Raw genomic sequence first — 23,542 nt, 5'->3', positions numbered from 1 at the left:
GGAAGATAATAAATACCCCAGTGCTTGCAGGGATCTTGGCAATTTGCTTTAGGAGAAGTGGGAGTTGTTCTTTTGTAGCATAAAAGCTCAGAGATACGCGAGGCAGGGTAAGCTCAAAATGGCACCCATGCTTACTTCTGGCCCATTGTCTGGAATACCGTGGCTGCAGGTAAGGGAGACACAGGATGTTCTTCTTTATTAATATTGAAGAGCCCTTCTTCTTTCTGACGATAATGTCCACTAGAGAGGTTTACATAAGGCTGGTGACTAAGGAAACCCTCCTGCCACCCAGGCCTCACTCCTCAGGCTCTGTGGTTATTGGGAAAGAGAGAGCAGTGCCAAGTGCTGAGGCTGGGAAAGGAATCGGGACACCATGCTAAGGAGACTCCGCTTTACTTGGAGACCGTGGAGAACCACAGGAGCAGGGCACCATCAGGTGTGTATTGAGGTCCGACCAGATGTTAAATCCCTCTGGAAGGCGGACTTTTCACCCATTTCTGTGAAATGGCTTAACTACTGAAACAGGCCAGCTGAAAAAATGTATGTTCCTGAGTAAAATAAAAGAAGTTCCTTTCTCCTTTGAGTAGGAATGTGGATTGGGGTGGGCACAGCAAAGATCCACCCCGCAGGGGAATGAGCCCTCTGGAGAGCAGCAGGCCATCCTGTGGGCGCAGAGATAAGAAGTGGGCAAACTGTCACGGGTTTTATCAGACTGGCCCACCTTGAAGACACTGGGAAAGCCTCCGTCTGTGCATTGCTTAGCTGGGCTTCCCTCTGCCCTGTGACCCTTCCAACCAGCATGGCCATGGAGCTAACAGGGTTTTCATATTGGCTTATGACTGCCTGAGTGAGCAGACGGTGGCTTCTAGAAGAAAAGACCAAGAAAAGGACTAGGGGTATGAAGGTCTTTTAAAGCTAGTGGTGCTAAGAGCCTGGACCCGAATGGTAGCTCAGGGGATGGACAAGAGACTGCAGCTCTAAGAACTAGTCTGATAGGACTCGGGACACCGGTGGCCTGTGAGGACTGAAGGAGAAAAACGGGTCCGGCGTGACTCCAATACTTCTGACCCAGGCAATTGGACTTTAAGCAGAAGAGCAAGCTTTGAGAGAGGAGAACGAATTCCGTTTAGATCACATGAAGAACGTTATTCAATTGAGAAGAGTTTTAACTCCCTTATAACCAAGATAACTAATATTTGTTACCAAAGCAAATATATCAAAGAATACTCTGAAATGCAATTAAATTTGTTTATTGAAATAATAGACACGGTGAGTAATACAGATTGTTTCAGCATAATATAGGTGTCACACATTTCTCCTGGTAATAGATAAATAGATGAGCAGAAGCAACACAATAAAAGAATAATCTAGAATAATGCATTCTATTACTGGGAGTCTCCCAAGAGATCAGCAAATCCAACCCCATTAACAGATGAGGAAACTAAACAGTAGAGAGGCTGGCATTCTCCACTCTACAAATTTTTAGGGCATTCACCGTGTGCCAGGCACTTCCTTGCTGCTGGGCATATAAAAGCTAACAGAACACGGTACTCATACTGTAGGAGCTCCTAGCCAAGCTCGTGTGTGACAGTGTCCACTCAGCAGGACATTAACACTCAGCCTAAATAAGCACTGTGAGAACTGCATGCTTTAGCTGCAAGGTGCACCCTATCCAGGCGTGGGGGCAGTTCTCTGAAGGTCTTGTGCGAGCTGACCTATGAAGGATGAGCAGAAGTCGGGAAGACAAAGAGGTTGTGTCCCAGGAAGGCCAAGGTGAGGGAAAGCATAGTGCATTTTGTTAATCAAAGCAATCAGAGTACAAGGGAATTCTAGCCCTGAATTTTGGAGACAATAGTCTCCGGACTCCCAGTTCAGGGCTATTTCTAGAATACTACCTGTCTCTGGAGGTCTCCTGACAGTCTCTGATGATTCAGCACAAGTATCAATACTCTTGCATAGAAAAAAGGAAGCATAGTGGCTCATGCTCACCAGGGGTAGACATTAGGGTTTTCAAACTCTCTTGTTTAAAACGTCTCTTTAGAGGAATAATTACTTTGTATTATAGCCTTTCATTTCTTTCCAAAATATTTATATTAATTGATTCATGCCATGAACCCTTACGTCCGGAAGGGATTTTAGGGGGTTATTTTTTCAGTAGCCTAAGGAGCATGGGGTGGGGAAGGGGGAGCAGTCCCCTCCCCAGTGGAGGCATAAAGGAGACACTATCTGTAGGGAACTTAAACATTAATAATAAACTGAACAAAGTTGTTCTGCTTTTTATTATCACCACGTGCCAGGAATCTGGTGATTCTCAGTCAATAATAAAGCGTTCTTCGCTGCCGAGGCAAACTGCCCCTGCTGATCTCCAGCCCCGCGTAAGCCACTGCACTTCACAGACACCGGCACATGCAGAAGGCACAGCACCCAGATCGGCTACACAAAGTCCCCACGTTCATCTGTTCAGCTCACATTACCGCATCGTCTCCGTCCTAGCCAACATCATATGTACAAAAAGCAAAACAAAAACCCCACATCAATGTCTTTCTCCAAAGTAGATTCTCATCTCTCAAGCTCAAATAGGTTTTGAGCTAAGGCCGCCAGTGTCTGATGCCGTCACTCCTGTGTCCACAGGCCTACCAGGAGCAGTCCTCGCTCATCCTCTCCAGCTGGGCCGTCTGGCACGTGCTCGGGGGAATAAACACGGAGGGGTCTTTAATACCCAGCGTAATGTCGAAAAACCGCGTGGACAATATCACACTGTAATTTTGGGTGAAGGTTTCCTGGATCGGATAACAATCCTTGGCTGTATAAATGCCAATCCAAGTTTCATCTATAAGAGGAAGGAAAGTTGACTTTTAATATAGAAGGCAGGCAAAATGCTTGTATTTTTTTGTTGTGGTAAATTATACATAAAATTTACCATTTTAACCATTTTTAAGTGCAGTTCTGTGGCATTGAGTACTTCACATTGTTGTGTACCCATCACCACCACTCTCTCCAGTACTTGTTCATCTTCCCAATTGAAACTCCATGCCCATTAAATGCTAACTTCCCTTTCCCCCTCCCCCTAGCCCAGCCGTGGGCAAACTACGGCCCGCGGGCCGGGTCCGGGCCGTTTGGAAAGAATAAAAAAAAAAAAAAAAAAAACGTACCCTTTTTTTTAATGATGTTTACTTTGAATTTATATTAGTTCACACAAACACTCCATCCATGCTTTTGTTCCGGCCCTCCGGTCCAGTTTAAGAACCCATTGTGGCCCTCGAGTCAAAAAGTTTGCCCACCCCTGCCCTAGCCACTAGCAACATTTTCTTTCTGTCTCCATGAACTTGACTACTTGGCACCTTATATCAAGGGAATTATACAGTATTTGTCCTTTAGTGACTGCTTATTTCACTTAGCATAGTGTTCACTCATGTTGTAGTATGTGTTAGCATTTCCTTCTTTTTTAAGGCTGAGTAATATTCCATTATATGAATACACCACAGTTTCTTTATCCACTCATCTACTGATTGGCACTTGGGTTTGTTTCCACCTTCTGACAATTATGAATAATTCTGCCATAAACATCAATGTTCCAATGTCTGAGTCATTTCTTTCAATTCTTTGGGGTATATGATCAGAAGTGGAACTTTTGGGTCATATGGTAATTCTATGCTTACTGTTTTTGCAAACTGCCATACTGTTTTTCATAGCATAAAGGCCTGTGTTTCTGACACAGTCTTGGGCTAAGCATGTTGACAGCAGAACAGAGAAGAGCTTCATATCTTTGTCTAAAAGCGGACACTAAAAGTAATGGCAGTAAGGACTTTAGGAAGTGATATGGGGGAAGGAAAAGGAGGCATCCAACTCTAATCTGTGCCACAGGCAAACACCTTCCATTTCACTGGTCTGTGGAGGTGGGGTGGGGGATCATCCAATGTCAGAGTCAAGGCTAAGTCCATGAGAGGTCATGTGGCAGAAAGGTACAGGTGTTTCAAATATGATGATTATATCCTGGTGCTACGCAACTAGCAGAGTACATGTGGGCACTTCAATGGGGGGCAGGGGATGGAGGAGTAAACAATTTGATAACGCTCTTAAATCTCCCTAACAACTACCTTCCCTAGTGGGCTTAAACATTTCCCCCATGATTCTCTCTGAGATGCAATCTGCCCATATTTTTCTGAACCCTTACACGATCTGGCTGACTGCCTGTCGGACCACTCCTGAACGGTGATCTGCTCCTGGGGCCCCCCTATGGAGTACTGGTCCTCAAAGGTGGCGTTCTGAGGAATGTCAAGAGGGTCCCACTGGTCTGTCAGGGTGATCTTGGAACATAGCTTGGTGGCTTGTTCAATCTGAAACATCACTCCATCTTTATAGAGCAAAATATATTCAAATAACCTGAAAGACAGAGTAAAAGAGAAATTTCAGCACTTTAAGTGACAATCATCATGGCTTTTATCAGCACACGGGCCAAAAGACTTTGATATAAATTACTCTTAAAACAGAAAATAGTTTTGCTTGTAGGCAATCATTTACTTATTTATAAACACTAGACATACAAACAATCTGAATATAAAATAAAGTTCCGAGCTCAAAACTGAATATTCACCGGACAATTACTTATCAAGCACCATATGCCAGACTCTGTGCTTAGGATACAAATATGAGAAAGACCTGAGTCTGATGAGCAGATATCTGTGACCTATCTTTTAGACACAGGGTCAACAGGAGGGTTTGACCGTTGGCTTGGCTGAGCTCTCCTTACAGCCCTAAGTCAAGGAATTACAGATACTGAATATAGAATGACAAGAACCTGCTGAGGATGGACCAGGCACCTCAGCCCCATTGTCTTGACTGTCAGTCATGAGTAAAGGGCTTTGGTGAGAATGGGTGCCCCTCGAATCCTGGGAGGAGGCTGAGATGAATAAGGACAAAAGCTGAGGGGAACTCAGAGCGAATGGCTTCCCATGCAGTTTGTCTGCAGGCTCTCCGCCTCATCTCTCACACCCATGTGCACACCTATTCCCAGGCTATGCCTGGAGTCAGCAGACCGCCCCACGATCACCTTACACGCTGTGTTGTCAACCATCCTGTGCCATTCCTGTTTTTAAAAAAATCCTCACCAGAAGATATGTTTTATTAATTTTTAGTGAGAGAGGAAGGGACAGAGAGAGAAAGAGAGAAACCTTGATTTGAGAAGCATCTATCAGCTGCTTCCCTTGTGTGCCCCCAGTGGGGAACAAACCTGCCATCTAGGTATGTGCCCAGAGAGGGAATGGGAGGATGGTGTATGGGAGGACGCTCAGCCACCTGGGCAGAGCCCTGTGTCATTCTTAAAGCTAGCAATCTTGGGTGGAGCCCACTGAGTTTCTATTGTTTGTTTTTTCACTTTAAATATATATATTTTTCAATTACAGTTGACATACAATATTCTGTTAGTTTCGGATGTACAACCCCATGATCAGACATTATATGACTTACTAAGTGATCACCCTAGTAAACCTCGTACCCATCTGATACCATACATAGTTAGAATATTATTGACTATTTTCCCTTTGCTCTACTTTACGTCTCCATGACTATTCTTTAACAACCAATTTGTACTTCTTAATCCCTTCACCCTTTTCACCCATCCCTCCAACCCACCTCTCATCTGGCAACCACTAAAATGTTCTCTGTATCTATGAGTCTGTTTCTGTTCTGTTTGTTTATTTATTTTGCTTTTAGATTCCACATATAAGTGAAATCATATGCCCACTGAGTTTTTATGCGTTTGTCAATCCAAAACTCAGGCCATGCTGCTGGTTGACGGAGAGCCAGGTTGCAGCCCGGACCTCAAAAAGTGAAATTAGTAGCACCTGAGGGCAGAAGAGCCTAGAGAAGTGGCTTTTCCTGAGCAAATAAGGATAGTTAACACAGGTGATCTGTGGTGTGAGACTTGCCCTCCTCCACAGTCCCCATGGGGGATGCCTGTTTGCCATCTCAAGTCTGAGCTTACACATTATTTTCTTCAGGAAAGGGTATTACAAATGATCACTGTCTATGTGGTTAAAACAGTGTTACTGTTAGGATTATGCTTCTGTTTTCTATGAGCTGGTATAGAAATATATACATGACCTCATTTGACATATTTAGACATATCTATCCTGCTCACTACACAAAACATTTGAAATGGCTTACAAGAGTAAAGCTCCAGCACAGACCTTTAGAAATGCGAGTGTATTAGACAGAAAAGGAACTGTTCGTTTTATGCCATACTGCTAAAAAATGGAGTCAGCCTCTCATATGCACGCAGGATTCACATCAAACTATAAGCCCTTTGGGGTTAGACTGTCACTGTTTTCTCATGCCACAGTTTTCTCATTAGGTCCCTGGCGCAGGAGGGTCAAAACATTATGGAAGGAATGCAAAAACAGCATCAATGTCAGAGCACCGTCCGTTCGTTAACATGGTAGGGGAGCTTGCTGAACCAGAGGCGGGCATCGGACGTAGGCAGGACAATCTGCTTCGCTCCCTCAGACGTGTGGAATTGTAACAGAAGTTCTCCCAGTCTCTGGATCTGTCATATGTAAACACAGAAGTCATAGGAACCTATTGCACAACATGCGGACTGAACAAGAGCAAAGCATGAAGCAGAGAGAAGCATGAGCAAAGCTGGGATTCCCAGAGCTGATCAGTTCCCATGTGTGTTTCTTTTCTGAGGCCCAGTGCCTGGAAAGTTATGATAAGTTGCCTTTGTTCTAGTAAACTTCCCTTTTTCTGCTGGAAACTCATTTCTAATATAGTGGAGGGCTCCACTGTTCCATCTAGAGTCCCAGGTAACAGCTGCCAGCACAGCTGTCTGAGAGGGGCACAGCACGGCCCGCTGCAGAACCGAGGGCCACCAACGGCTGGTCAGGCACCTGCCAGGGAAGGGAAGGAGACAGCGGGAGAAGAAGAGCCAGCTTCACTGTTTTCCTAAGGTCGGCTCTGCCTATACCAAAAAGCACAATTTGTTTTTAAAATGAGAATTCTAGGCTTAAAACAATCCTTACAGAATGTTCACATTTGTTCATTCTGGGTGGTCTGAACACAGGTGTTTGTTATGGAGTTCTCTGTTCTTTTGTTTTCCAAAAAAATATATATATTTTTAAATGAGTGCATAGTGTGATATTGAGTTATGTCAACAGTCCCTTAAGTAAAACAGAAAATAATCATATGATGAGAAAAAATAGAACTGTAACCATTTGCTTTGCCAAATACCATGTGCCTCTACAGGAGAGTACTGCTCTGCACGAAGTTTTGGGATTTTCCTGATGCTGTAGTGGCTTGTATGTTTCTGTGAACATGTGCAGTTAAGTTGTCAGATTCTCCATGGCAAATAGGACACAGGGCCTGGGACCTGACAGAGCCAGAAGGTCAAAAGCAGAGGTCAGCCAAGGTTGAAATGAGTCACCGGCCTGGGAGGCTGTGTGGATAATAACCGTAGACCCGAAGAGCTGACCAACTTCAACAGAAACTAGATTCTGGGAGGTGAGATCAAAGCCTGGCCCTGAAGCGAAGGAAGTTGTCAGAAACTGTACCCCTGGGGTGCAGTCAAGCAAGGTGAGGTGCTGGAATGGATTGGAGGGCAAGGCCAGCCCTGGGTCAACAACAGCATGCAAACTCCTCCTTGCTGGCCAGGCACCAAGTAAATCCGGTTCTGGGAGGCCCGCCGCTGGGTGTCAGCTGTGAGCGAGGTCAGGCTCCCCAGGTCTGGCCCCCAGTCAGCAGGCCGAGCTCCACCGCAACCTCCCCCCGGGGGTAAAGTGTCCCATTTTGCTTTTGATAAAATTCTCTGCCTACATTGACAATTTTTATTGTTTCCAGAAAATTCCTTTTCCTTAGAAAACATGCTCTACCATCCCCATGTTTTCTAAAACACTAACGACCTGTAGCTGATCGATGTTTCTCTCTCATCAATGTTTCTAACTCTCTGTCCCTCTCCCTTCCTCTCTTTAAAAAATCAATAAAATATATTTTTTTAAAAATTGTACACCTGAACATTATGTAATGTTATTAACCAATGTTACCCCAATAAATTGAATTTTTAAAGTTAAATTATAAAAAATTCTGAGAAAAAAAGAAGAGGAGGAGAGGCTTTGTCCTATTCCACTTCCTTCGTTTTGTGTCTTTGAGCAGATGGTAGGGGAGCTTGCTGAACCAGAGGCGGGCATCTGACGTAGGCAGGACAATCTGCTTCGCTCCCTCAGACATGTGGAATTGTAACAGAAGTTCTCCCAGTCTCTGGATCTGTCATATGTAAACACAGAAGTCATAGGAACCTATTGCACAACATGCGGACTGAACAAGAGCAAAGCATGAAGCAGAGAGAAGCATGAGCAAAGCTGGGATTCCCAGAGCTGATCAGTTCCCATGTGTGTTTCTTTTCTGAGGCCCAGTGCCTGGAAAGTTATGATAAGTTGCCTTTGTTCTAGTAAACGTCCCTTTTTCTGCTGGAAACTCATTTCTAATATAGTGGAGGGCTCCACTGTTCCATCTAGAGTCCCAGGTAACAGCTGCCAGCACAGCTGTCTGAGAGGGGCACAGCACGGCCCGCTGCAGAACCGAGGGCCACCAACGGCTGGTCAGGCACCTGCCAGGGAAGGGAAGGAGACAGCGGGAGAAGAAGAGCCAGCTTCACTGTTTTCCTAAGGTCGGCTCTGCCTATACCAAAAAGCACAATTTGTTTTTAAAATGAGAATTCTAGGCTTAAAACCATCCTTACAGAATGTTCACATTTGTTCATTCTGGGTGGTCTGAACACAGGTGTTTGTTATGGAGTTCTCTGTTCTTTTGTTTTCCAAAAAAATATATATATTTTTAAATGAGTGCATAGTGTGATATTGAGTTATGTCAACAGTCCCTTAAGTAAAACAGAAAATAATCATATGATGAGAAATAATAGAACTGTAACCATTTGCTTTGCCAAATACCATGTGCCTCTACAGGAGAGTACTGCTCTGCACGAAGTTTTGGGATTTTGATGCTGTAGTAGTGGCTTGTATGTTTCTGTGAACATGTGCAGTTAAGTTGTCAGATTCTCCATGGCAAATAGGACACAGGGCCTGGGACCTGACAGAGCCAGAAGGTCAAAAGCAGAGGTCAGCCAAGGTTGAAATGAGTCACCGGCCTGGGAGGCTGTGTGGATAATAACCGTAGACCCGAAGAGCTGACCAACTTCAACAGAAACTAGATTCTGGGAGGTGAGATCAAAGCCTGGCCCTGAAGCGAAGGAAGTTGTCAGAAACTGTACCCCTGGGGTGCAGTCAAGCAAGGTGAGGTGCTGGAATGGATTGGAGGGCAAGGCAGGCAGGCCAGCCTTGGGTCAACAACAGCATGCAAACTCCTCCTTGCTGGCCACGCACCAAGTAAATCCGGTTCTGGGAGGCCCGCCGCTGGGTGTCAGCTGTGAGCGAGGTCAGGCTCCCCAGGTCTGGCCCCCAGTCAGCAGGCCGAGCTCCACCGCAACCTCCCCCCGGGGGTAAAGTGTCCCATTTTGCTTTTGATAAAATTCTCTGCCTACATTGACAATTTTTATTGTTTCCAGAAAATTCCTTTTCCTTAGAAAACATGCTCTACCATCCCCATGTTTTCTAAAACACTAACGACCTGTAGCTGATCGATGTTTCTCTCTCATCAATGTTTCTAACTCTCTGTCCCTCTCCCTTCCTCTCTTTAAAAAATCAATAAAATATATTTTTTTAAAAATTGTACACCTGAACATTACGTAATGTTATTAACCAATGTTACCCCAATAAATTGAATTTTTAAAGTTAAATTATAAAAAATTCTGAGAAAAAAAGAAGAGGAGGAGAGGCTTTGTCCTATTCCACTTCCTTCGTTTTGTGTCTTTGAGCAGAGCTGGGTCAGGACATGTGCTTGCAGTGGAGGCAGCCACTTTTAAGTGATGAGGCAACAAGTCAGTATGCTCTTGCAACTAAGAGCCAACATTCTGAGAATGGCATAGTAGATGGATGAAGGAGAACCTGTGGCCTGGATGAAACTGTTGAGTCAAGCCTAAAAAACATGTATCACCAGAATTTTGAGGTACAAACCAAACATCCTCATAGTTAAGCCTTTGATAGTCAGATTTACTGCCGCTGAAAGCATCTTAAATGAAATAAGTAAAAACCACTGCTTTACAAGGTATTACCTATTGGGTTCCTTACAACAAATCTACAAGTCTTTGGGAGTCTCTCTTCCAGAATAAGCAGGGCCCAAGAATGTGGCAAGTCCTAAAACCCAAAATACCAAAGCCTGACCTGGGCACAAATGACCCTGAACAGCTACTGCCTTCACAGCCAAGAGCCAATTGTTTTTCTGTCCTGAATTAGGGTTGTCAGGAAAAAAAAAAAGCAAACCACCACCAAAAAAAGAAACAACAACCTAAGAACTAGAAAATTCAGCTCACTGGCATGTTATTAGCTTTCTTTCTTCGAAAAAAAAAAAAAAGCAAACAACAACCAAAAAAAGAAACAACAGCCTAAGGACTAGAAAATTCAGCTCACTGACATGTTATTAGCTTTCTTTCTTCCTTCCTTCCTTCTTTCCTTTTTTAAAGAAGAGAATATATGAGGCTCAGAGCATAACTTAAGAGTAAATAATTGTGCCAGGATTCAACGCAAGGTCTTTCTCCAACCAGACTCATTCTAATTCACAACACCATGCTTCTTCCCTCCTTCCACAGGGGGAAGGAGTGATTCTTCTATCATGTGGAATTTCTTGGCTATCCAAGGTATATTAAATCACAGAAAAGGGAGTGGACAAATATTCTATTGTGATTACAAAAGGACTTTGGCTTTTATGAAAGAAATTGGACAAACTTTGGATTTGTTTAATATGCACTGTAATAGATTAGTAATGCATGCCGGCTCTCTGACGCTTAGCAGGAAGAATTGAGCTGCGGCCACTTGCCATTCTGGCGTAAACCAAGGCTGAGTTACACCCTACGGTAATTACCAGACACAGAAGAAAAACACTACATTGAAATGGTTGTGCTAGACACAAACTCATTGTGCAGGCTGATGCCAACCACATACAACAAAAGGAAAATTAAATTACTTGAGAATGCAGTCCTAGGAAAAGCAAAATCAAAGAGTGATTATGTGTGGAATTTAAGAAGCTGTAAGGTGATGGCTCTCCTCTACTTGGATTCTAGTTCAAAAGAGGAAAACAGTGCTCAAGAAATTGAAGAGATTTTTTTTCCAAAAATGGACCTGGGTGAATACTGGCAAGGTGTAGGCATAGATTCATTCATCTGTTGGGAGATAATAAAAAACTTCTCATGAGACAATAGTTCAACATGACCTCTTTTTTTTTCCCACCACTAAAAGAAACAACCTCATTAGTATTGAGATATCCCTGTTGCCCTGGTACACAGTGATTTCTAGAACTACATATCAGTGGGTATTAAAGAGGTTGGGAGGCTACAAGAACAGTCATGTTCATAAAATCAGCACTATGCTTTTCAGTAGCAATATATAGGTTCCCTCCATGTTGGAATATAAACACACATACACACCCTTCCAGCTAACAGTTAATGAAACTAAAATATAAATCTTATTTTTTATATTCACTGGGACTTGGGTTATTGCTGTATTTAAGAAAAGAAAAGGAATAATGTGTGACCACAAGGATAGCTTTCTAATGAAAAACATGATTATCAAAATAGAAAATGCAGAGGAGGCAGTGTAGAGTACATTTGGCTATGGGAAATAAAAAACAGAAGCAGTAAATTTAAAGGTGTTATCCCAGAACTAAGGGGAAAAGCATAAAGTGATAAAAAGCTAATAAAAAGATAAGAAATTTTGGGGACAGATGTAAGAGAACCAATACATGTAAGTAGAGAGATATTCTACAAGGAACAAAGAAAAAAAACAGTGTATTAAACCTCCAGAAATAGTAGGTAAAATTTCCCTAGAGCTAGACATAACCTGGAGATGTTAATTAATACAGTTCAAGGATAATAGAAATAACCTACAAAAACTTGGGCAGAAGAAATTATTAAAACTAAGCTAAAATTACTTTGGTATCAGACTTCACTTCTACCACTCTAACTGCCATAAAAAAAAATTTTAAGAAAAAGGATTATTATTACCTCATGAATTGTATACCCCCCCCAAATCATCATTATGTAAGACAGCAATAAGTAGATATCCTCAGACATTCAAAGTCTCTGAAGAAAATTAACTGAATATGTTCTCTAACTGAAACATGAGTCAAAACAAAGGATTCAGGTAAATAAGAATATTAGTATAAAAGAAATTACAGTAAAGAGTAAAATAATGCATGTTTCTTTTTAAAAAATTTATCTTTATTGTTGCAAGTATTACAGATTCCCCTTTTCCCCCCATTGACTCCCTTCACCCTGCTCCCACTCCCTCCCCAGCCTTGTGACAAAGCTACTTAGAAGTATGTACAAGCACACACATTATAAAAATTCATGTGTTAAAACCCATGAAGAAATTGACCTTTTAGAGGTTTGACTAGCATGACAAAAGAAGGAAAGACTAAAAGCTATCCAAACACTTTAAGTTCTTTTCAATATACCAAGTAGTACTTAAAGAAACACTTGTCCTTTACCAGGAAAAAAAAACAATAACGTAAGAACTGTATCCTGGCATCAGAAAAGCAGATTTCCAAGCTTCATTCTCTAACTCCCTAAGGAGAACTGAGACCTCATGAGAGTGGCTCCTCTGGGGTTCCCAGGGTAAGCCAGACAAGACCTGGAGCTGGGCAAGGAGGAGAATCACTATCCAAAATATAGAGGGACAGGTAGAGGGCTCAATTCACAGAAAGAAGGCCCTCGCATCCAGAGGAAACATATGAACCACACCAGAACACAGAATCTGATGTGGCATTTCAATGGATATTAAATCTGGGGTAGATTCTCTCCCCAGCATCCTTGGCTACCAGAAGTGTGAGCTGATAGATTTGTCCTCTGGTTCATAGTCCTATTTCTCCTGAAATTAGAGTTTCCCTCCTCTTGGGCTTCCTCCACATTTGCTGCCTTGTCCTCCCCACTTCCTCCAGGCCTCTCTGCCAAGAGTTCTCTTGAAGCAGCTGCCTTCTGTTTGGAGGCCATCTGTCCCAAGAGCTGCTTTCTTTGGAGGGTCTGAGAGTAACGTAGCAACCTGTTAGGGGTCTGATTTTTCAGATGACCTCTCAGTTCAAAGAGGAACCAAGAAAAGAAGAAAAGAACACTGCTTCTGAAGGAAACCACTGGTGCTTGGAAAACTTCCAGTGCCCATATTGGAGCAAATTCCCCAAAACTGAGATTGAGGAACAAGAGACACACCGAGGACAGTGTTTGCTGAGAGAACGGCTAGGGAGAGGCTTGTGCATAAAAGGAATTTGGGGAATCCAGTTTGGAAGTTGTGATCTGCCCTCCAAGGGGTGCTCTACTACAATTCTGCTTAAAGTTTTTCAAAATATGGGTAAACAGTGTGATTTGATGTCAAAAAATTATTCTTAACCTAGGAGATATACAATGTAAAATATAAATAAATAATACACCATAAAACCATTGCAGTAATCCATGAGTGTATGGATTCGAGAAAAAGAAACAGGGGTATCAATAGACAAGGTAGAGTTGTTTAAGAGTTAATAAAATATTCTGTACAAAATATAAATACAATCTTAAAGAAATGGAAGATTTCATAGAAAATGTAAATAATCAAAAATAACTCAGAATGAAGCAGAAAGTTAAATGGATCAATATCCAGAGGGAAAGCCTGGCCTGTGTGGCTCAGAATGATGAAGGTTTGGGCCAAGATGATAGTAAAGTTGTGTTCAGATTCTGAATCTACACTGAAATTAGAGTCAATAGGATTTGCTTATGGATTACTTGTGGCAAGAATTGATCCTAAGCAACTTGAATTGCTATAGGCTGGGGGGGAAAAATTTAAGAGGAAGAACTTTTGTTTATTTGCTTGAAGAACACCCATTAGTTCTGGACATGTTGAGTTTGAGATGACTACTAGAGATCCAAATGAAGAACTCAACTAACCATTTGGATATATGAGTGTAGAGTTCAGGAGAGAGCTGTAGGCTTCAGATATACCCGTGGAGTTTTCCTTGTAAAGATGGCATTTAAAGCCATCACCTAGATGAGATCAACAAGAGAGAAGTATAGACAGAAAAGTAAAGGGATGAGCCCTGGGGTATTCTACTATTAACGGTCTGAGAGAAGAGGAGGAAAAAGGAAGGAAACTGAGAAGGAGAAGAAATAAGGTGGGAGAGGAAACTAGAAGAGTGTAGGAATATAGTGTCCTGAAAGCCACATGAAGAAAGTATATCAAGATGGAAGAAATGGTCAACAATAAAACAAGGACTGATAAAATATCAGTTGATTAGTAATGTGGAGCACATTGCTCTTGACCACAGCAGTTTCAGTAGAGATGGTGAAAGTTTGATTGGAGGGGGTTCAAGAGAGCATGAGAGGAAAGAAATTGAAGTTAGCATAAGATTTGCTTTCAATATAAGGGGAGAATGGGGTTTCAGCTAGTAGAATCAAGAGAAAAAAATTTTTCTCTAAAGATGGGTAAAATAAATTATAAATGGGGGAAATAGAAGATTTTTACTGGAATTGGGGAAATATAAGACTATCACATTTATTCCAGGAAAAACAAACCACTAATTGGTGGAATATTTTCAGATCTTTGGGCACTTTGCCTCTAACCATCATCTTTGAGATCAGAATCAGGAAGAAAGAGTTCAAGGTTAATGGAAAGAAGTAAATATGTTTTCAGAGCAGTATGGTGACTACCTCTGGCTTCTATTTATGTTAGTCTTACACTGGCCAGTTCCTTTACTCTCCTAGGCTTATCTTACTTGAAACTTCCTGTTCTTCACTGTCACATTTCAACAACAGACCCATAGAATTAAGATTCTGAAAGCAAACTTTATGTGCTTCCAAGAATATCTTATTCTTGAAGAAAAGCTCAGTATTTCAAGTCAGCATGGTTTATTTTTCAAGGAGCAAAAGGCCACAATCAGTTTGAGCTAATGAAAGAAAAGGCTGGCTGTAGCCATTAGGGATCTAGAGGAGGAAGTAAAGTCTAAAGGAGTCATTCTCTTGCCTGGCTAGCATAGCTCAGTTGCTGAGCCTCAATCTATGAGCCAGGAGGTCATGGTTTGATTCAAGTTATCAGGTCTCATGCCCAGGTTGTGGGCTTAATCTCCAGTGTGAGGGCATGCAAAAGGCAGCCAATCAATGATTCTCTCTCATCATTGATGTTTCTCTCTGAAATCAATAAAAATATGTTGAAATAAATAAATAAATAGTCATTCTCCTGAATTTCTGAAAATCATAATTTCATAAAACGAATCCATGCAAACCTAGGTTTATGATCAAATAAATTTGTTGAGCACTTTATATTAATTTACCTCCCTTAGCCACACAGACACATTCTCAGAATTTACAATGATGTTACCCGGAGAGATTAAAAAAGATATACAAAAAAAACACAAAAACACCACAGTGTGGTCTCCATATTGCTCTCATTAAACAATTTGGAGCCATTAGGGCCAAACAAGGTAGGCATCTGTTTGGTCTGTCCTGGGAGGCAGCACGCAAGCAGGGCGAGGGGACATCATGTAAAGAGAAGCATCATAGCAATGCACAATTGGTTACCTAATGCAACTGAACAATGGGAGCCAGTTTCCTCTGAAAAGGGAGTCACAAAAGTGAACTGGAGAAAACTAGAATGAACAACGTGACAGTAGGTTAGAATTAGAGGCATTGATATAAATACCTCTATGAATTAGAATTGGAAACTTAGAAATAAATGTAGATGTAAAACTGTATATATATGTGTGACTGTGTGAGTGGGGTGTGTGTGTGTGTGTTCAATCCTATATTTTCTTGATTTGTCCACTGAGAAGGTTGGGAGCAGCCAACTCAATAGCCATGAGCACAACTATAGCAGAGATCTTGGCTTCCAAATATTATTCTCCAGTAAAAGTAACTAGAGCTTCTTGAGAAATAGATTATTTATTCTAAGACTCTGGCAGGGAAAGTAAAGGTGATCTTGGAATATCTTGTTTGTCTGAAAGCACCCAAAGACTAAGAGAGACATATCAAAATAACATAGAGGCCAACTTGAAGAGGGTCCCACTAGCCAAATATGGAACAATTTGAACATCAAAATAAACAATGAGAGCAAATGAAACGATAATCCTTGAGCCCATGCTGATATAAGTAAACGGATAAATTGAAAGTTTAATGAAAAATGGGATATGCACATGGTTTTAAAATATCTCCCTACAAAATACTTACTATTTACAAAGTAAAAAAGTGACACTTCACACTGAGGAAATCTTCCAAACATAAGTTAATCAAATGATCCAAGTAAACATCAGAATAATATTCCTACCATAGGTGAATAACTTGAATCTAATTATGAAGATAAACCCAAACTGAAAAACATTCTTACAAAAAAACTAGACTGTAATCTTCAAAAGTACTGAAGTGCAAGAAAGACTGACAGACAGAAAAAGAACAAAAAGACATAACACCTACATGCAACGCTTGAATATAAACTGGGTCCTTTTGCTATAAAGAACATGAAAAGAACAACTGTCAAAACTTGAATGAGACCTTAATTTCAAATGGTAGAAATGAATCCATGTTAATTTCTTTATATTTATGGTTGTGTTGCAGCTATAGAGGGGGGAAAAGTCCTTCTTGGTAGCAAATGCACACTCAAGTATTTGGGAGTTGTGAGGATATCAAGTTGGCAACTCACTCTCAAATAGATCGGGGGGCAGGGGGTGAGGGGTGGTAGGGAATGATGGCTGTGGACTACCATTGCAACTTTTCTGAAAGTGTGAGATAGTTGCAAAAGAAAATAAAATTATTGCAACAAAAAGAAAAAATAAGGTACCTAGGGATACATTTAACCAAGGAGGTAAAAGACCTATACTTAGAAAATTATTGAAGAAAAACATTAAAGAAGATACAAATAAGTGAAAGCATACACTGTGTTCATGGATTGGAAGAATTAACATTATTAAATGTCCATACTACTCAAAGCAATCTACACATTCAACGCAATTCCTATTAAAATACCAATGGTATAATTCACAGGTCTAGAAAAAATATTGCAAAAATGTATATGGAACCAAAAAGACCTGAATAGCCCCAACAATTTTGAGAAAGAAGAACAAAGTTGGAGGTATTAATGCTACTTGATATCAAACTATACTAGTACAAGGCCATTGTAATTGGCATAAGAACAGGCATATAGATCAATGAAACAGAACAGAAAGCCCAGAGATACCCATGCCTTTATGGTCAATTAATAGTTGACAAATGAGGCAAGAGCATACCGTACAGTAAAGACAGTCTCTTCAATAAATGGTGTTGGAAAAATTGGATAGTACATACAAAAAAAAAAGAAACTAGACCACCTACTTACACCATACACAAGAATAAAATCAATATATACCGAGAAAAATTTTAGAATCTATTTCAAATTCATTGTATCATGACATAAACAGAAATTAGCCTCATATCATAAAAGCACAAAATAGTGCTTTGATGGTATAATTTAAACTTATCTGTACCTAACTTAAGAAAAGAGACCTAAATATTTAGTATCAACATTGCAGGTATCATTAAATTAAATTAAAAGTTGGTAAACAGTGATGTTCTGAGAAGCTAAGGACCTTGTTGTGGTGAAGCCAAGATTAGAAGCAAGGTTTGCCATCGAATAACTGTCTAAATGAATGCCCATCCTCTCCTCACCACACTAGGTGGTTTTTTGAGGGGAAAAAATAGATAAAAGAAATGATAATCTACCCTAGACGGTTTAGTTCCATGGATAGAGCTTGAGGACCAAAGGGTCCCGGGTTTGATTCCGGGACTTGGTTGTAGGCTTCTACCCAGCCCAGGACCTGGTCAGGGCGTGTGCAGGAGGCAACCAATCAAAGTGTTTCTCTCACATCGATGTTTCTCTCTGTCTTCCCCTCTTTCTTCCACTCTCTCTAAAAGAACAATTGGGAAATATCCTTGGGTGAGGATGAACAAAATAAAAAAAAAAGAAATGACATTCTGTTCTCTAAGAAATAAAGTGCTCTGAAAAAAATGAGACAAACATGGACTGATGAGATTTTGAATAAAAACCACTTGCCAATTCTTATTTTTCTTTTCATCTTTTACCCTCCCCCCCCCCAAAAAAAAATCCCCAAACAGATAGGATTGATTGTTTTTGTTTTTTAATTTTTCTATTACAGTTGACATTCAATATTATATTAGTTTCAGATGTACAGCATAGTGTTTAGACATTTATGTAACTTATGAAATAATCCCCCCAGTGAGTCTAGTACCCACCTGACACCATACATAGTTATTACAATATTATTGACTATATTTCCTATGCTGTACTTTACATTCCATGACTATTCTGTAACTACCAATTTGCACTTCTTAATCTCTTCACCTTTTTTATCCAGCCCCCAAATCCCTTCCAATCTGGCAACCATCAAAATGTTCCCTGTATCTATGCATTTGTTTCTGTTTATTTGTTCATTTTTACTTTGTTTTTTAGATTCCACATGTAAGTGAAATCATATGGCATTTGTCTTCCTCAGTCTGACTTATTTCACTCAACACAATGCCCTCTAGGTCCATCCATGTTGATGCAGATGGTAAGATTTCAGTCTTTTTTATAGCGGAGTAATATTCCATTGTATATATGCACCACTTCTTTTTTATTCACTATTCTGTTGATGGGCACTAGGGTTGCTTCCATATCTTGGCTATTGTAAATAATGCTGCAATGAACATAGGGGTGCATATATCTTTAAAAAATGGTGTTTTGGATTTTTTCAGATAAATACCCAGAAGAGAGATTGCTAGGTCATATGGTAGTTCTATTTTTAATTTTTTGAGGAATCTCCTTATTGTTTTCCATAGTGGCTGCACCCATTTGCAATCCCACCAACAGAGCACAAGGGTTTCCTTTTTTCCACATCTTTGACAACACCTGTTGTTTGTTGATTTATTGATGATAGCCATTCAGACAGATGTGAGGTGACATATCATTGTGGTTTTACTTTGCAGCTCTCTGATGATTAGTGATACTGAGCATCTTTTCATATGTCTACTGGCCATCTGTATGTCCTCTTTGGAGAAATGTCTATTCAGGTCCTCTGCCCATTTTGGGATTAGTTGTTGAATAGTCTTCTAAGATAGTATCACTCACTTATCAATCCATATTTTCTTAATGCTTCTCTGCTCACTCTACATGAGTAGCTTCGTCAATTGCAACACTCTAAGGCACCATTTCATAAGTGCGAGCAGTAAGTTATGGGCAACCTAATAAATTCAGTATCTACATTGTTCCTTCCATAGAGTTCAATATGTTGACTGATTATGAAATAATCTTCATGCTTTCCTTCAGTCTTTAAATGTAATACTTATGAGTTTAATCAAGGAGTCAAAAGAGACAGTTGAGACAAAAAAAATAACAAAATAGTATCAAATACTAACATTTCCCATTCTCTGCTAAGTCTTGTCTTATCTGAAGCTTGTAAAGTTGTTTAATCTTTTCCATCCTCTCAGGGTAAAGAGAGCCTGGAAAATCCTAATCACTCAATAGTAACTGTCAATAGTATTTTCCATAACTATCTGAATGCAAAATAAAAATCTTAAGAAGTTGATCCAATTCTAAAACTTACTTCTCAACTTACTAATAAATATGAAGAGACAACCCATCCATATTTTCTTCAAATAACATCTGGTTTCTTGGCCAGACTGCTAATACATGAAAAAGTTCCTGAGTTTGTTCCAACCAATCTACATTTAAAAAGCTTTAAAATGTATCTATGCATTAAACATTCTTTTCTACATCCGACTTAGGGCCAGAGATGGGACTGTGAGATAGAACCCTGCCAAGAAATTGGAAAGAGGGGGAATAAAATTATCTTCTAAAAGTTAAACTGTGCAACCAACACTTGATGGATCAAGGGCAGGAAATAAGAAATCACCACATGGAACAAAAAAGCTTCCAGGCCAGCAAGACTTGGCTGTGACTCCACTAAAGATACAACACACACACACATAAAGACCATATCCGTCCGTCATGGAGTCATAGAGGAAGAAAGGTTGCTATGACAGACCTGAGTAAGACCCGCCAAGGCTCTGTGCAGAGTCGGGGGAACCTGGACTAGCAATGAACCAGTGACAAAGCATGTCTATAGTGAAAATGAATGCACCACTTTATCTTAGCCTGATTACTCTGAGCTGGCTTGTGTTATTCGTGATGGAAAGCTCAATATTGAGCTTACAGCCTAGCCTAGAGCAGGCAATCATTAGATCCAATGAATTTGTTCCAACTCTTTGCTCACAATCTCCTGATTATAATTTGGCTCCCACACAGTTCGGCCTACAGGGAGAGAATTCTCAATTCTTGTGGATTTGAGAATCCTGGCCCCCATGCCGACTACAGCACTCATTGAAATATACAGTTTAGCATTTGGATTTGCTTAATCAACTCAGCTCCCAAAGGAAGGGCCCTGGGGTGCCCTGAGGGATCAGGTTTCTGAGCTCACAGGGCTGGCAATGAGTCGCTGGGCCATGGTCAATGCACCAGGATGGTGATGATAATGGTGGTGACAGGGACAGCATGGCCATGTGCTGAGCAACCTCTGTGTCAGACACTGCACTATGTGCTTTTCACACTTGAACTCTTTTAATCCCACAACAATCCAATAAACTAGGCATAATTACTATTACCATTTTATAAATGAAGAGCCTAAGATTAAGAAAGCTTTAGTAACTTACCCAGAAACCCACATTAGGAATCTGGATTCAGACCCAGATTTGTCTGACTCTAAAGCTTAATCTCTTAAAATTTTAAAACACGATCTCAGAGTAAGCCCTATCCTTCTCTGGGCCACACTCTTCTCTGCTTCTACTGTGTGCTTTGGGCCATCCAGTTCATCTTCAACATGACTATTCATCAATACACCACTACTGTACCAGCCTTCACATCAATGCACATGAAGCATAGCAATCAATCCTTAACTAGAAGCGCAGAAGGTCAAACCCTATCTCAGTGAACAGCATCACCATTTATTCCATGCCATCATATGTTACCTTCAGAAGCCAAATGATGCTTCCCTCTCCATCACCACTTTAGCCACACACTGTCTAATCATTTGCATGTCCTCCAATAAACCTCTTCAACACTTCCCTATTGTGTCCACTTCTCACTGTCACCGTTGCCATTACCTGTCTTTCACCTAGACCTCTACAAAACTCTCCTAGGGCATGCTCTTGCTTCTACTCTTGCTCTCCTTCATTCTCAACCTTGCATCTAATGATCTCAATATTATCCAATCATGCCATGCCACTGTTTAAAAATCCTTCCGTGGACCCCCAACCTCTCATCATACTCTGTGCTTCAGTCCTAACAGTGATTGGCCTGCAGTTCTCAGAATATACTCAGTCATGTCTGCTCTAGAATGGCACACAAGCTGGACCTGGGATACACTCGAATCCCCCTGAACCATTGTTCCCTCCACACCTCCTCTGGTCAGCTTATACAGGGGCTTTAGGACTCACTCATGTTTCCCCTTCTCCAGGACACCTGGGTTAGGTGCCCATCTGAGGCACTCTCATCATGCAAACCATCCCTCCTCTCCCTGTATGGAAATTTTTTATGTGTGTGATTCCACCCCCAGACTGTCCCCCCTGAAGCCTGTTTACACACAGTGCCCCCACACACAAACACAAATGCATGTATAATAAGTGAATAAATGAACAAACAAATGTATAGCACAGATGGAAAACTCCAGCCCTGCTTCCTCAAGTTCAGTTGTGTGACTTAAAGGTGTTTTGTCTCCCTAGACCTCAGCTTCTCCTGAACAAACAAATGTATAGCACAGATGGAAAACTCCAGGCCTGCTTCTTCAAGTTCAGTTGTGTGACTTAAGAAAGGTGTTTTGTCTCCCTAGACCTCAGCTTCTCTATCTGTAAAATAAGTATCATAAATCCTATACTGTCAAGGTCTTGTGAGATTTAAACCAAACCATACAATACATGTAAAGTCCTCAGCACCATGCTTGGTATGGAGCAGGTGCTCAAATGCTGGTTGTTACTATTATTATTACTATGTCCTTGGAGACCTACCCAAAAACATTCATGTTCTTGAAAGGCCTCACAGATATTCCCAGACCCTACCATGACTCGGCCACTCCAGGCCTTCTAGCACTTCCGTTTTACATTTTATAATGCATCAGCTTGCACTCCTGAATGTACTGCTTTGAAAGGATCCCATACTTTCTCCACGAAGCCTAATACTCAACAAAAGCTTTTAGGTGAAATGGCATCAAGATTTGCTACAGATCGTATTCCCTGCTGGAGCCTTAGCCCATGGACATTCACATGGCACCTCCTGATGATGCAAATGCGACACAGAAAAGCTAGCATAACCCTGAGAGGAACACAGAGAAATGGAAAGGCTGTGGAATTGACAGGTGGCAATCCCAAAATAGAAACCAAGGCTTAAAGGGGTCATAACTAAGACCAGGTCTCAGAAAGGGGATGTCCTTTATCACAACAGATATGGAAAGGTGAATTATAGACCAGCGGTTTAAAAGAAATTTATGCCATAGCCCTTCCATGGAATTATGCAGCCCTTAAAAATAGATAGGGGGCCAACTAATAACATGGCAAATAAAAACACATAAGACCTCATGTTATATAAAAAAAAAAAACATACAGATAATACAGGTTTTTGATCACAGGATGTAAAATGTAAGGGAATAAACCAAAATTTTAATATTTGTAACAGGGTAATGAATTCCTGGGCCTTGTTTTTCTTCGGTCAACTCCCCACACTATTTGTAGTGTCAGATCCTTTAAAATGTAAAGACTCCCCCTGGCCAGGTGGCTCAGTTAGCTGGAGCATCGTCCTGTACCCCAAAAGGTTGTAGTTGGATTCTGGGTCAGGGCACAGACCCAGATTGCAGGTGCAAGCCTGGGTCAGGGTGCATAGGGGAAGCAATGGATCCATCGATGTTTCTCTCTCTCCCTTCTTCTCTCCCAAAAATAATAATAACAATAAATAAGTAATCAATAAAAACATATTCTCAGGTGGGGGTTATAAAAAAAGGTAAAGACTAATTCTTTAAAGATCTATGTTCTGGGTGCCTCTGTCGCAGATTGCTCCAGGAAGAAATTGGGCAGAAGACAGGCCCTAGGCCGAAGAGGGCTCCAAGAGCCTGGGGCCTGCCAGGTAGTATGATCTCGCTCCCGCCAGGCTCCCTCTTCACTGGCCACCGCCCCTCGGAGCCTCATTTAGTGCCCTCCAGCCGGCAGCCCCCCGGTGGGCCCAGTCCTCCACCCAACCCCAACCGGATCTAGGCTCCTGGCAAAGTTTCTCTTTGGTAGAAAGGAGGCGCCGTGAGCAGCTGGAAATCCGGCGTCAGAGAGCAGCCCCCCGAAGCCTGACCCCACCCGGCCGCCCCCCGCGCCCCGCGTACCTCTTGCAGGGGATCAGCGCCTTCCTCTCGTCCAGCACCCGCA

The 23,542-nt window shown here is 41.4% G+C and overlaps 1 protein-coding gene across 1 annotated transcript; it reads right to left on the bottom strand.

Annotated features, from left to right (window-relative positions):
- Positions 1–1,234: 1,234 nt before the first annotated feature.
- Positions 1,235–23,540, bottom strand: EPDR1 (ependymin related 1; the record flags this gene model as incomplete). Its single annotated transcript, XM_014531104.1, has 3 exons — positions 1,235–2,830; positions 4,175–4,383; positions 23,500–23,540. Coding segments are annotated over 3 exons (447 nt in total), but the record flags the coding sequence as incomplete, so codon positions are not given.
- Between the last annotated feature and the right edge of the window lie 2 nt (positions 23,541–23,542).

The sequence above is a fragment of the Myotis brandtii genome, unplaced genomic scaffold (genome assembly GCF_000412655.1).
Source record: "Myotis brandtii unplaced genomic scaffold, ASM41265v1 scaffold1186, whole genome shotgun sequence".
Taxonomy (NCBI): domain Eukaryota; kingdom Metazoa; phylum Chordata; class Mammalia; order Chiroptera; family Vespertilionidae; genus Myotis; species Myotis brandtii.
This window is presented reverse-complemented; position numbering and strand designations above follow the sequence as displayed.